Raw genomic sequence first — 15,238 nt, 5'->3', positions numbered from 1 at the left:
AACTCATATTTAAATTAACCCATGTCCTTTTTTTCCCCCAAGACAGGGTTTCTCTGTGTAGCCTTAGCTGTCCTAGAGCTCACTCTGTAGACCAGGCTGGCCTTAAACTCACAGAGATCTGCTTGCCTCTGCTTCCTGAGTGCTGGGATTAAAGTGCTGGAATATGCACTACCACCACCCATCTCATATTTCGTTTCTTTCTTTTTTCTTTCTTTTTTTAACTTCAACCCCCCCCCCCCAGGCAGGGTTTCTCTGTGTAGCTTTGGAGCCTGTTCTGGAACACTCTCTGTAGACCAGGCAGGCCTTGAACTCACAACGATCCCTGGCTCATATTTCTTATCTATGCTTTGCCGCATGGCTCATGGCTTGATATCTCATTTTCTACACATCCTGCCTTCTCCACAGCTCACTGGAATCTCCCCTGACTCTGCCCTTTTTCTTCCCATCATTTTCCTGGTTTGGTTGTCCCACCTATACTTCCTGCCTGGCTACCAGCCAATCAGCATTTTAGTAAACCAATTCGAGTGACAAATCTTTACAGTGTACAAGAGGATTATTCCACAGCAGAATGGAGAGATGGGTCAGCAGTTAAGAGTAACTGCTGCTTTTCCAGAGGACCTGGGTTTGTTTCCCCCGCACTCACACGGGAGCTCACCACTGTCTCATGCTCTCTTCTGGCCTCTGTGGGTATCTGGCATACACATGGTGCACATGCATACATACAGACACACACCTATACACATAAAATAAAGCAAAAGCAAATGTTAAAAAAGTAAGATTTAATTTTTATTTATGTATACATGTATGTTTGTGCACATGTCTGAGGGTGGCCAAGGAGGCCAGAAAAAGATATCTTAGCTAGAGTTACAGGTGGTTGTGATCACCCATGTGGGTGCTAGAAACCAAACTCCAGTCTTCTGCAAGAGCAGTAAATGCTCTTAACAGCAGAGCCATCTCTCTAGCTTCTTCCAGTCCCAAAATGTGAGGCAGGGTCTCATGGAGCCAGGCTGACCTAAATTCTCTGTGTAACTGGGGATCCCAAGAACTCCTGATCCTCCTACCTCCACTTCTGCAATGCCAGGATAACTGGCTTGGAAAAGAGATGTCTCCTCTTCGACCCGTTATTTGTCCCCAGTGGTGTTGGGCCCTTATTACAGACAGGCCCCACTGCTGGAAGTTCCATGTCCCCTCTGGGGCTGGGGGAAGGCTCAGAGGATAGAGCATCTGCAAACAAGCCTGATGATCTGAGTTTGATCCCCGAAGCCCCCTAATAAAGGTGGGAGGAGAGTGGACTACACTGAGTTGTCCTCTGACCACCGCCACATGTACTTCCTCAATAACAACATATGTATTTCAAAGTCCCCTATCTGAGGAAGGTGGCCTGGTGTGTCTATAGAGTCCCCAGTCATTTTCCCCATGCCTTGGCACAGAGCTGTTCTGCAAATGTCTGTCCAGTCACTGAAGTGGTGCCGTAATGCCTGGGAAGCCCTGAGCCTTTTCTTAGCTGATTGGAGAGTCACAGGGAACTGAGAGGGTGGGAGGGGACATTCACCCCAAAGCCCTGTGGATAAGGTGAGAGCCTGGACATGTCTGTAGTGAGGTGACAGAGACAGCCCCACACTGCCACCCTCATCAGCTTGAGCAGTCCTCCTGGACTTTCAGGGATCTTGACTCAGGCTGGAGTTTGTGGCTTCGACAATGAAAAGAGTTCCATGACTGACCAGTTTATGAATCAGAGTTGGAAATTTTATTAAAGATATGTATTTATAAAGATACGTATTTTTTAAGCTGGGCACCATGGCATACATCATTAATCCCAGGACTCAAGAGGCAAGAGGCAGGTAACCGCTATGAATTTAAGGTTAGTCTGGTCTACAGAGCAAGTTTCAGGCTAGCTAGGGCTACAAAGTCCATGTGACAACAAATAAATAAAATACTAACAAAAATTAAAGATACGGCTTTGAAAATTTTATTATTATCATGTCTGTGTGCACATCTGTGTGGGTATATATATGCCTGTACATGACCTCTTAGGCCAGAGAGGGCAGAGGGTCACATGGAGCATTAAATATCTGTATCATTTTAGCATGTTGCCAAGAAACTGTTTTTCTCCCTTTTCTCTTTTTTTATAAAATGACATGTGCTGGGCTGCAGAGACTGCTCCGCAGTTAGCACACAGGGCTTTTCCAGAGCACTTGGTTTATAACGGCCTACAACTCCAGTTCCAAAGGAATTTGATGCCCTCTTCTGGCTTTCTGAGGCAATGCACTCACACATGACAGACACACAAATATCCACATGAATAAGAATAAAAATAAATCTTTAATGCTGGGTGTGATGGCACATATCTTTAACCCTACTACTCAGGAAGCAGAGGCAGGGGGATGTTGTGAGAGCCAGGCCAGCTAGGACTACATGCTGAGATTCTGTTTAAACAACAAAAGCCCTATACATGTCATTATTAATTTGTGTGTGTGTGTGTGTGTGTGTGTGTGTGTGTGTGTGTGTGTGTGTGTGTGTGTCTGCTACAGTGTGAACAGAGGTCAGGTGACAAGTTGCAGGGGCCAGTTCCCTCCTCTACCATGTAGGTCCTGGAGGTTGAACCATCTTGCAGGCTCCTTCTTGCTCATCTGAAAGGAGATGTGAGGTGGCTCTGCAGAAACCTTGGGTGAGGTTATAATCTGATGAAGTGAAGCCAGGGCCATCAGAGCTGCACAGGGGTCAGTACATCCTCAAGTCCTGTCCCTGTATATGTGATGAGATGTATAATGAGATCCTGAGGAAATCACAGGTTATACCTGGGAAGGGAGAATGTAGTTAGGCTGGAATTCTTGCTTTCCTCTGGCAAGAGGCTTCACTCACATTCAAGAGTGACAAGTTTCTTTTCCTTCCCATGTCCCAAGATTTCCCCTTCCTTTATTTTATTTTAAAAAATTGGGCCGGGCGGTGGTGGCGCACGCCTTTAATCCCAGCACTCGGGAGGCAGAGTCAGGCGGATCTCTGTGAGTTCGAGGCCAGCCTGGGCTACCAAGTGAGTCCCAGGAAAGGCCAAAACTACATAGAGAAACCCTGTCTCGGAAAAAAAAAAAATTGTGGCCAGGTGGTGCTGGTGCACGCCTTTAATCTCAGCACTTGGGAGGCAGAAGCAGGCAGATCTCAGTGAATTTGAGGCCAGCCTGGTCTATAGAGCAAGTTCCAGGACAGCCAGGGGTGTTACACAGAGAAACCCTGTCTCAAAATGCAAAAAACAAAACAAAACCCAAAACAACAACAAAACAACCCAACAATTGTCAATTGTTATTTAGCTGTGCATGGTAACACATGCCTTTAATCTCAGCACTCGGGAGGCAGAAGCAGGTGAATCTCTGTGTTTAAGGCCAGGCTTGGTCTACAGAGCAAGTTCCAGGACAGTCAAGGCTACACAGAGAAATTGTTTTGAAAAAAATTAATTTTTATATATAATTACTTCCTGTGTATGAGTGTTTTGTAGACTACCACATCCCTGGGGATTGGAGTTACAAATGGATCTGAGCTACCACGGGGGTGCTGGAAATCAAACCCAGCTCTTCTGGAAGAATATCAGTGCTCTTAATCTCAGAGCCATCTCTCCATTTCTTCCCCCTACTTTCCACCCTCAGCCAGCCTTCAGTCTGGTTATTTTCAATTCAGGCCGAGGCCTCCAGGGTCCCTACTTGGTAGGACATGCTGAGCTGTTTTTGGCTCCTGGGCTTGTCCTGACCTCTGGTGGCCAACGTAGGAGCAGCATGTCCCTGCCCCCAGGGGCAAACATACAGACGAGGACAGAGATGCACTTCCGGGTCACAGCAACACTCTAGAGCAGTTTGTGCCTAATCCTTCAGGGCAGCATGGGAAGACACCTGTCATCACAGCTATATGGAAACTATGAGGTGTGCTCTAGAGGTGAGTGATGCACTGAACTTCCACCAGAGTGGGGACCCAGCCTTGGGTGACATGCAGAGCAACGGATCCTTTTTTGTTTTTGAAATGGTCTCACTATATAGCTCTGGCTGTCCAGGAATTATGTAGACCAGGCTAGCCTTAAAATCACAGAAATCCACCTGCCCCTGCCTTCCAAGTGCTGGAATTAAAGGCATGTGCCACTATGCCTGTCAGGTCCAAGGAAACAGCACAGCGAAGTACAAGCTGTCTTCCAGGCTTCCTGTTTCGTAACTACATGGAGCTCTGCCCACCCCAACCCCTTACCCTAAACTTGCCCAGCTCATGGGCTTCTCCTCTCTTTACATACCTGTCACTCTGGGTGTTCACGCCCTTGGTCCCCCTCTCAATCATCTTTCCTCTCTTGCTCTCCCCCTCTCCTCTTATGGTCCTGCTCAGTCTGCTGGCCACTTTCCACCTACCACTCTCTCCCTGCTCTGGACTCTTCCAGATGCCTTTGGCTGTCCTCTCCCTCATATCCACCACACCTTGGAGCAGCTATGTCCCATTTATACAATGCCTAGCTTCAATGGATTCTTCTGGAAGACTGCATTCTCTAGAACCAGACGACTTCTGAGGTTTCTGGTGCACGTTGTGTGTACACAGGTGTGTCAGGTCTCAGCCAGGTGGCCACTGAGCTCCAAGATCACCTGTCTCCATGTCCTCAGTGCTGGGATCACAAACTTAAGCCACCACGCCCGTTTCTTTATTGGTTTTTAAAACGTGTGCAATTGTGGGTCTGCATGCTATGATGTACATGTGGAGGTCAGAGGATAACTCAGTTGTTAGGTTTGAGAGTAAGTGCCTTTACCCTCTGAGACAGTCATCTTGCCAACTCATACTTGACTTTTTACATGGGTTCTGGGGATAGAAGAAATGACTTGACTTGGGTCTAGGAGCTTTTTTATAGGTTTACCTTTAATTATGTGTATATCCTGTAAGTGTTCGAGTAACTGTAGAGGCCAGAAGAGGGTGTCAGACCCGTGGAGCTGGAGTTACAGGTGGTTGTGAGCTGCCTGACGTGCATGCTGGGAAGTAACTCAGGTCCTCTGGGAGAGCAGTAATTCCTCCTAACAGCTGAACCACTTCTCCAGCTCATTTCATTTTTTTTTTTTTTTTTTTTTTTTTTTAAAAAAAGATGGTCTTGTATAGCCCAGACTGGCCTGAGGATGACTTGAACGCCTCTTGACTCTATCTCTTAAGTGCTGGGACCATAGTTATATGCCACACTTTGCCTGGCTGTAAGGTTTTTGTTACTTGGGCACGGAAGGCCACCCTCATGAGTAGCTATCCCTTTACAGTCACTCCTCAACCTCTGGGGTAATTTCTCAAACAGCTCAGGACAGGCTGCTGACAGACTCAAATCTCCCAGATGGGGACACCTGCTGTCACAGGGCAGCTCTTCCTTTGTGGAGCAACCACCGACACACATTAGTAAAGCATGAGGACTCAACTAGCACAGCCCTCTCCAGAGACTGGCTGGTGAGGAGGACCCAGGACACTGGTCTGTTCTGAGACCTTCAGGTTGACGAAGGATGAGCAGAATCTACCTGAAATCCAGTTTAGGCTGAATTGCAAAGGCAGATATGCACAGGTGTGGAGGATGGACACACAGTTGGAATCCAAATCCTCTCAGGAAGGACAGTGGCTCTGCCCTGGAGTCCTCTTAGCATTGAGGTCTTGAGAGGTTTCGATAGTGACTTGAGGGAGCAGCTGCAGTGCACCTCAGGGAGGAAGGTGTGCCTGGCATACACAAGTTCCACCCCAGCAAAGCATAAAAAACACAAAAAAGTGGCTGGAGAGATGGCATGGTAGGGTGCCACCTATGGTCCCAGAGACATGGGGTTGAAGCATAAGAATGCTCTAGGCTCAGTGGGAGGGATCCTGAAACCAAGCCACAAAAACAACAGTCTAAACTTGTGAGTGGTGGTTCACACCTTACTCTTGGCTGAGATTCAGGGAGGAATAGCTACAAGTTCAAGGCTAGTCAGGGCTACACAGTAAAATTCTATCTTTGTCAAATTCAGTCAACCAAAAAAACAAACAAACAAAAAAAACCCTATCAACAAAAGCTGTCTAATTTTATATGGATTTCAACTCAACAGTCAAGATTCAACTACCAAACAAAACCCACCAATCCCATGGGAAAGCAAAAAGCCTTCCCCACTCTGGGGCATAGGAGTTGACCCAGGTTTTCTTTTATTGGTTTATTCGTATTTCACTGTGTTGCCCTGACTGGCATGGAACTTGAAATAGTTCTCCCACCTCAGCTTCCCAAACACTGGGATGACAGCTATGAACCACCATGTCCAATTGATCTCTTCCTTCTAAGAACTTGGGGACCAGAAGGACACCCAGGTATAGGAGCAAGCCTGTCTAGGGGCTTGTGTGCTGGAACTGCAGGGTGGAATGCCCTTCACAGAAGGTCCAAACCCCAAATGCTGTATCAAGACAGGGACTAAGGGACAAAGCTATGGCTCAGTTGGCAGACCGCTGGTCTAGCAGCACCAGATAAAGCAGATGTGGTGGCAAATGCCTAACATCCCAGTACTAGGTTAGTGGAGGCAGGAGAATCAGAGTTCAGGGTCATTCATAAAGAAGAGATTCTGTCTCAAAGGAAAAAAAAAGCTCTGAACACTGCCCCTTTTGATCAAAACCCCAAAGCCAAACTAAAAGAGCCAGGCATGGTGGAATCTGCCTTGAATCCCAGCACTTGGGAAGCTGACACAAGAGAACTAAGTTCTTCAGGCGGCCACTGCTCCACTGCAGAGTCCTCAAAACAAGCACAAACAATGAAACTAACCAACCAACCACCCGAGACCAAACACAAGAGGGGCTGTGGACCAGTTTTCCACTAGGCTGAGTTCAGAAAGGGGCTGCAGTCCACAGGAGAGTGACTGCTGGGAGGGCTGGAGGGTGAGAAAATGCAAAGGCTTGGGGAGTGGTGGCCATGTAGCAAATACAGGCAGACTTCTTCTCACAGCTCTCCACTTAAAATTATTAAGTTCTTCATTAAAAACACAGGCTGCTAAAACCAGGCAACACCATCATATTAAAAAACTTTCTCCTCACTCATGACATGCCTTCCTTCATTCGACAGTGTCACCTGTAGCTCAAGGGGTGACAGCCATATCTAGGGCTACACCCCAGCCTGGTTTCCCGGGTAGCTTGTGTCCGGCTCTTGGCACTTGCTGGGACATAAGAGCTGTGTGTGCTGACCCTTTTGGGTTTTCTCTCAATCTTTAGTTACTGGACACTGTGGAGACTGCACTGGGATCATGGAGGTTTCACTTCAGTGGAACCTCAACATCGATCATGGAGTTTGTCATGACCCCATCCTTAGCTGTCACATGCCTGAGACATGGTCACTAAAAGCACTCTAACATCAGGACAGATGTCAAGTTGCGAGGTTCTTGTTTGAATTGCTCTATGTACAAAATGCCCTAGAAGCAAAAAAAAAAAAAAAAAAAAAAAAAAAAGCTTAAATAAATAGGCAGGACCGTGATGAAGACACTGAGGGGGTCCCTGGGACCCAAAGGGCTGGAGGAAGACAAAAAGGTAGGGAGCACCTGGCCACGGGCAGTGGCTGCCACATGGCTCAGTGAGGATGTACACCAAGGCCTTGGAGCCTTGTCCCTTCAGTCATGGATTCCAAAGCTCTGACAAGTGGCCTTCACGGTACCTGGGTGACAGCTCCCAAGCACCACCTTCACCACCAAAGAGAACACCTGCCTAGGTACTACAAGCTGGCAGGAACCATTGTCCCTTGACATCACTGTGTCACCTTGGTGCAGCCCTCAAGCTAGGAGGAGGAGCGAAGCTGGTCCCATGACTGTCCTCCATGGGAAGGCCACACAGCTGCCGGAAGGAAGCTCCTTCGTCCAGGTCCAGTGGGACTTCTGCCTAGTGCCCAGGCAGAGCCAAGAGGTGGCTGCTGAATAGAAGCAAGGAGCTTGCTGAGGGCATGGTGGGGACACAAGGTCTCAGTTGCATCAACTGCACATGCACATCCTGTCCCAAGCTCCGCCCCTGCACTAGAGTCACCTTCCAGGAACAGTCAGGTTGAGAGGCTGACTTCCAGGTCCTCAGAAGTCCCTGAGTGCAGGGACGCTGGAAGAACAGCAGGATGAGGAAAGTGAGGGCTGCTGCTCTCCCCTCAGCTTGCCCTGGGCTGCTCTGTGCAGTTGTACTTAGGTAGTCGGCACCAAGGTTTGGTTGAGCAGTCTGATGATGCCCCCGCACACAGATTGTCATCCTATTCCTCACACATGAGACTCAAACTCAGATTAGGTCATCAGTCCTCTCCAACAGACGGCACTGAGTCCTGGTACAGGCAGGACTGGCTGTCACCCTCAGAGGCAGATGATGACTCCAGCACTACTGGTACTCAGCTCCGGACAATGGTGAGGGGTTGGTGGACACCCTGGTGGTTTTGTTCCCAGAAAGCTCCAGTGTTGGGTCCAAGTTGGGGACAAAGGCCATAGGGGCCTCACAGAAGGCTGGCCAGGCTGGTGTTGGGTCCATTCTGAGCTTGGAACTGCACAGGGGGTGGGCCATCTGTCCACTGTGGGAAGAACACACACAGGTAAGCCTGGTGACCCTTCTAAGAGAGGGACAACTGACACAGCCCCTCCACACCCGAGGAGCCGGAGTCCCTCATCCCCATGTCCATTTCCCCACCCTGTATACCGTAATGAGGTTGTGCTCTGGGAGGCTGCAGGCCTCAATGTGGTCCTGCAGCAGCTGCTGTGAGAAGTTCTGGTGCATCTGTGCAGCCTCATGGGCGTCCATGGCATTCCCACATGCCTTGTTTAGATCTGAGGATGGGGCAGGTGTCATTGTCTAGTTCATTTCATGGGTGGCCAAACCCATACCACCCAGAGCAGACAGGAATTGTCCTCAGGGATCCAAACCCATCTTGAGGTTCAGGAGGATCGTCTATTAAGCCCTATAAGGAGACGCCCCAACCCCACCTGCCATAGTCCTTAAAAGTCCCCTGGAAAGCCAGGCATAGTGGCTTGGCAGACAAAGGAGTGTAAATCTCTGTGAGTTCAAGGCCAGCCTTGTCTACATAGAATTCCAGGCCAGCCAGGGCTATGTATCAAGACCCTGTCTTCAATAAACAAAAATAAAAATCCGCCGGGCGGTAGTGGCGCACGCCTTTAATCCCAGCACTCAGGAGGCAGAGCCAGGCAGATCTCTGTGAGTTCGAGGCCAGCCTGGTCTACAGAGTGAGTTCCAGGAAAGGCGCAAAGCTACACAGAGAAACCCTGTCTTGAAAAACAAAAACAAAAACAAACAAAAATAAAAATCCTCTGAAGATGTACCCCTGCTCATATGCTATCAGGGCCCCAAAAGTATGCCTGGTAGCCTTGTTCACTCTCACCTCTGAGGAGGGCCGATGACCACAGTTGCACAGACATGTCTGGGATCTTGCTGGCCAGCTGCATGGCAGGCACCACCATGTTGTTACTCTCCTGCCAATCAAAAGCTAAGAATGAACTGGTGGCTTTGGAAGAGTGGCTTTGACTCCACCTGCCCATTTTATGTTCTAGTGCTGCTAGACAAACTAGGAGTCCAACCTCAGAGCCTACCTAAAGTGGTCCTCTCAAGTACTCTTGTCCACCTTGAAAAAACAAACTGGGCATCCTTGCACACTGAGCTCTGCACATGAGGCAGTAAGTGGGCCACAGTGTGCCTCTTGCCAGCTAGAGAAAAAGACAGCTCTGGACCCACAATAAGAAATGATTAGCCAGGTGGTGGTGGCGCACGCCTTTAATCCCAGCACTCGGGAGGCAGAGCCAGGCGGATCTCTGTGAGTTCGAGGCCAGTCTAGGCTACAGAGTGAGTTCCAGGACAGGCACCAAAGCTACACAGAGAAACACTGTCTCAAAAAAACCAAAAAAAAAAAAAGAAAAAAGAAAAAAGAAATGATTAGATGGAGGTAGTCCACACCTTTAATCTCAGCAAATCCCTCCCTCAGGAGGCAATGGCAGGTGGATCTGTGAGTTCGAGGCCAGCCTGGTCTACAGAATGAGTTCCAGGACAGCCAGGGGTACACAGAGAAACCCTGTCTTGAAAGACAAAAGCAAACAAAAAGAAAAGAACTGTGAATTCACGTAGGTGTCCCTGGGCCTCTGAGGGAAAGCAGTCTGTGCCAAAGGTCTGCTTCAGGAGGAAGAAGCCACCGGACTGATGGGAAGGTCTGCTCCGTTGAGCTGGCTTCTGTAGGTGGGGTCTCTGGCCCGTAACCCCTTCTACTCAGCTTCTGTGTGAGCCAAGCTGCTGACCTAGAGTCCAGTGCTCTCATGATGAGGCTAGGGGAGTCCTGGGGAGCACGCCCCTGATGCTGACCCCACACTGAGGAACAGGAGGTTGCTCTCAAGTCCAAACTGTGCCCTGTGTACCTATCCAGATTGCAGGCCTGGTTTTGGGTATGTCCTGTGATAGCTCCCAGCAGCAGAACACCAAATCCTCAAACCAGGGGCCAGAGAGATGGCTGAGAGGCTGAGGGCACTGGCTGCTCTTGCATCCACATGGCAGCTCACAACTGTCTAATTTCAGAACCAGGAGATCTGACCCCATTTTTTCTGATCCCTGTGGGTACCAGGTGCGTGTGCACGCACACACACATACACACAGGTAAAACATTCACACACATAAAATAAGTAAATCTAAAAATGAATAAATAGTAAAAATTCAAAAGCCTTAAGCCAGATTCTAGGCCTGGGTACAGCTTAGTGGGAAAACAACCTAACCAAACACACCTAGGCAGGGCTACAGTCAGACCTCCACCTCCAACAACCAAAATCAAACCGAGTAGAGGATTCTCAGACCTCGGTGGGCACTGTTTCCCTCCTCTTGGCCCGAGGAAGGGCTGAAATCAGGCTGGCTCTATAGATGCCTAGGGCAGGTTTGACCCTCATCTGAGCCAGCCCTCTCCTGGTCATGTGGCTGTGGCTCTTGCTTGTCTCACCAATGAGGGTCTGGCCTGGCTGACCTTTCCCTGTTGCTTCATGCCAGGCCCAGCTGTCCCTGAGTCAGGCTCACACAGGCAGAGGGGTGTTTTACGGCAAGCCATGGGAGTGGCAGACACTGCTAAATAAGCAGGTTTCTGGCCCAATCCCTGTTCCAAGTGCTCCACCACACACTAGAGTCCCACCATCACATGGGGTGACCACATGGTCCTGCCCAATGCCCAGGCAGCTGCCCCACTCAGCAGGCCATGGCACTGGAAACACCAAGGCCACTCCCTGCTCTCTACAGCCAAGCTACCCTCACTGGCTATTCACTATATTTTACCATAAAGTGAAATAAAGTTAAGTTTGTGAAGGCATGTGGTTGACGGTGCCACAGACATAGGTGGTTTTGACATTGTTGGTTCCATCTAAGGTCCTGGGACAGTCCCAGGGGACTATGTACTCCAGAGGGATGGTGTGCTGAGGAGCCAACAGGAGCATGGCAGGAGGCAGCTCTGTCTCTCATGCTGAGGCTTGTGAGCCTGACATATACACCCTGGAAGGGAACCTGTTGTCTAGGCTGCCCTGACCCCAGGCCCCCATGCCTTCCACACCCTGCATGTCAGTAGTGTGTGGTCTTCCACAATATGCTTTCCTGGATTCCAGGACAGGAAGTGCCAGGCTCCACAGTGGTGCACCCACTGGCCAGGTAGGGACTCACCCTGTGATTCCCCAGCACATAGAAGATGTGGCCCAGCAGCACGAGTGAACAGGCTGTGAGGCGGTTCAGGTCCTCTGCATTTGACATCTTTAGAGTTTCTCGTAGAAATCGCCTACACAAGGAGACAGATGCTGAAATCCTGCAGGCCTATGAGTCACACAGAAGAGAGGTGGCCTGAGGAAGGAGAGGCCATCATACATGGTGCCCCAACCCAAACTCACTTGGCTTCATTGTAGCGGCCCTGGAAGAAGGAGAAGAGCCCCCGCACATAAAAGGCTGCCGCTCGGAGGCAGTGTGAGCTGTAGGGAAGCAGAGTCACAGTCAGTTATAGAAGAAAGGTTTCTCAAAGGGAGGCCTGCAGACTGTCTGAAGGATGGGGTACAAGCAGTGTTGAGTCTGTATGGCAGTCTGGGGCCCACAGGAGCACATACCACTCCATGAGCAATGGGAACATGGGATGTCTTGTGTTGGGCACAGGCTACTCACCTGACTGGGAAGCTGTGGTCTGGGTTTATCCTCTCAAGCAAACTGTATAGCTGGTGGAGAAATGTCAGTCAGTGAGGACTGAGCTCCACCCAGAGGCCAGGCCCTGAACATGCTACAGGGGATAGGGCTTCCTCCACTCCGATGGAAGAATATAACAATATGCAGCATGCCTGGCCAGAATACCCTCAAGATGGGGGTGTCCATCTGAGGGAACCATGTAGGAGAGTGGGGACATTAGGCCTTGATTTGAGGCAAGGCTGTGGCTCTGTAGCAGAATGCTTGGCAGCATGCAAGAGGCCCTGGGTTGGACCCTAGCACCACAAAAATTTTGTTAAAAGGCACAATGTGGGGTCAATAAAGCTTGAGTGGCTTAGGATGGGACAGAGGCTACATGGCTGCAGGAGTGCAGCTCCAGTCCCAGTCCCAACCCCTCAAATGTATCCTCATAGAAAGCTAAACATTTGGGTTTTTCTAAGTCTGTGGGTGCCCAGGACACCCACAGCCCCTAGGCAGAGATGGAGAAAGGATACCGAACATGAAGCATGTCACCTACTACCTCTTGGTGTCTATTTCCTTCCCGTATATACACACTCGCAAGGTTGGTCACAATGAAGGCCCATAGCTCCTGGTGGTTGGTGAGCTGCAATGGAAGATATGGCATTCAGTGGCCAGCCTGGCCACTGTCACACCTTGCTGGAGCTTGACTGTACCCAGAGCTCCTTTCCAACTCACCCAGCTCACTCCAAACCTAAGCACGAAGGAGAGGTCAGCGCTTTCTACATCAGCCCTGTCAGGGGACATTTGGGACATGAACAGGAAAGCTAGCTATCCTGATCCTATCAATGACCAATAGAGGATAATGGCAAGACGCGGTCTCAACACACAGCCTAGACTGGCCTGGAATTCTCTATCCTTCTGCCTCAGTGTCCTGAGTGACAAGACGAGAGGCCTGCAACCACCCTGGCTTGTTTTTTCTTTGCAAGTCAATAGATGTATACCCAAGCCTCAAAACATGTTTAGCATGCTCTCTGCCACTGAACCACAGATAGTGGGACATTACATGGTCAAGAGAAGGAGTAAACTGTTAGGTATGGTGGTACTAGCTGGTCACCCCAGCATTTGGGAGGCTGAGGCAAGATCAGAAATTTTCTTTTTCTTTTTTGGTTTTTCAAGACAGTTTCTCTGTGTAACAGTCCTGGTTGTCCTGGAACTCACTCTGTAAACCATGCTGGCCTCAAATTCAGAGACCCACATGTGTCTGCCTCCTGAGTGCTGGTATCAAAGGTGTGTGCCACCCCATCCAGCCAGGCAAGATCAGAATTTAAGGCCAGCCTGTGCAACTTAGATATCCTCTTAAAAACCATGAGCAGGGACTGCAGTTTGGCAATATAGCAATTGCCTGGCATGTGTGAAATTCTAGATTCAATCTCCAGTATGGGACAGAAGGAAGGAGGAAAGGATATGAGATTCTAGGCAGCCCAAGCCCTTTGAGCCCAGGTCCCTGCAGTGGGCATGTCCACTGAAGTACAGGGCCTGCCAGCAGGCTGGGCACACAAAACCTTGGAGTACCCTTCCCTGACCTGCACCAGCACTGGCCTGTCAGCCGTGGGTAACAGGAGGAGCTTGAGTTGAGGGTGAGGTCCTTGTCTGTCCTAGCTCCTCGCCCCCATGGATTCTCCAACTCCCCTCAGCACATGACTTCAGCATTGTGCTGCTGAGCCAAAGCCATACAAAGAAATAAGACAACCAATAAGAATATGAAGTTTCTGGCATTGAAGAAGGGCCTTGGCATTGCAGCAGGAAGGCCTGAGACCCAGGGAGACAAACAAGGGTAGAGCCAGAGGAGTTGGCTCTTCACACAGCACCCAAAGACATGTAGACCACCAAGGAAAGGAACCCCCATCCCACAGTCAGAGATGCCCCAGCACCTTGCTCACAGAACAGAATCCTGCTCACCAAAATGTCTACTGGGGGGCTCCCTGAGGAATGGGTCAGTAGCCTCCCTTTCCTGCAAGGACATTGAGGCCAGGGTAGGGACAGCCTTCCCTGTTCTTGGGCCAGGTGGGCAGAGCTGGGAGGTGAGCTAGCCCAAGAAGCATCTGGGCCACTCTGGGAGAAATGGACCAGTTTCTCAGGGACCAGCAGGAGCCTGTAGGAGGTCAGCAGCCTAAGGGTGTAGGTGCCTTGTGGGGGAGCCCCCTCTCTGAGGTAAAACCTGTCCTCTGTCTCTGAGCACCTATCAAAGGACTTAGGTAGGATAAGGGCATGTCCCAGTCACTGGTCATCTACACAATGTGACTCTACACAACTTCAGAATTCATGACGACTCCAGGAGTACCACAAGCTGACACAGACTGAGAGTGTCCTGGCACTTACCAGGTGTCAAAGTGGCCACCTAGTGTCCTTATGGCCCCGATACATATGTCCTTCCCTTATATCTGCCAAGGGTGTTCAGGAACCCTCCACCCCAGTCAGCTCCCACCTAAACAAGAACTGTGTCACTATCATGGTCAGTGTTAGCTGACTACAGAGGACATGGGCTGAAAGCCTACAGTTCTAGCAGCAGACCTGAACTGGTCTCCATCCTCACTAGGGGGTACCCAACTTGACAAATTGCCACTCAGAGAACCAGCCTTACCCGCAGGGCTGTGGTGAATTGGGCTTCAGCATTGTCCATGCAGTTCACGGAAACACAGTACAGGCCCTGCAAGGACAGGGATAGATGTTGGCCCTAGGCAAGCATGATGTGTACCTGGGCCTCTGGAATGAGCTTCACACTATTGTAAAGGACACCCTCCCCCTGACAGAACAGAGCTCACTAGGAACATTTGGATACTAACTGGGTAGTGTCACAGGGTTATTTACTGGGACATCCAGATTCTTTCAGGGTAGATCATGTTCTTTTTAGGTATGTTCTAGGTTCGGGATTCTGGCAAGAGTGGGACCCAGCACCCAGGACACACTCACCAGCAGTGTGTGCAACTGGGCAGCATGGTTGGAGAAGAGCCGAGGGGACTGTTGGCATAGCTGGCAGACCTGGGAGATCTGAGGAGAGAATGGAAATCACTGCCTTCTCTGGTACCCAGTAGTGGAGTACAGCCTCAAGGCTGGAAGA

General features: G+C 49.9%; 1 protein-coding gene across 3 annotated transcripts in view; it reads right to left on the bottom strand.

Annotated features, from left to right (window-relative positions):
• Positions 1-764: 764 nt before the first annotated feature.
• Mau2 (MAU2 sister chromatid cohesion factor) overlaps positions 765-15,238 on the bottom strand; it is a 30,249-nt gene continuing 15,775 nt past the window's right edge. The window contains exons 11-19 of one of the 3 annotated variants that reach the window (XM_052752691.1): positions 15,091-15,168; positions 14,762-14,827; positions 12,677-12,763; positions 12,124-12,173; positions 11,859-11,936; positions 11,638-11,749; positions 9,344-9,434; positions 8,647-8,774; positions 765-8,521 (exon numbers count right to left, since the gene is read on the bottom strand). In XM_052752691.1, the coding sequence (XP_052608651.1) occupies positions 8,447-8,521; positions 8,647-8,774; positions 9,344-9,434; positions 11,638-11,749; positions 11,859-11,936; positions 12,124-12,173; positions 12,677-12,763; positions 14,762-14,827; positions 15,091-15,168 (765 nt within the window). In that variant the 3' untranslated portion in view covers positions 765-8,446. The remainder of the gene's footprint in view (positions 8,522-8,646; positions 8,775-9,343; positions 9,435-11,637; positions 11,750-11,858; positions 11,937-12,123; positions 12,174-12,676; positions 12,764-14,761; positions 14,828-15,090; positions 15,169-15,238) is intronic. The other 2 variants (XM_052752693.1, XM_052752692.1) reach the window with 2 other exon arrangements.

The sequence above is a fragment of the Peromyscus californicus genome, unplaced genomic scaffold (assembly GCF_007827085.1).
Source record: "Peromyscus californicus insignis strain IS unplaced genomic scaffold, ASM782708v3 Scaffold_23__1_contigs__length_62951481, whole genome shotgun sequence".
Classification (NCBI taxonomy): domain Eukaryota; kingdom Metazoa; phylum Chordata; class Mammalia; order Rodentia; family Cricetidae; genus Peromyscus; species Peromyscus californicus.
Note: the sequence above shows the minus strand (reverse complement) of the source record. Positions and strands in the feature narration are given on the sequence as shown.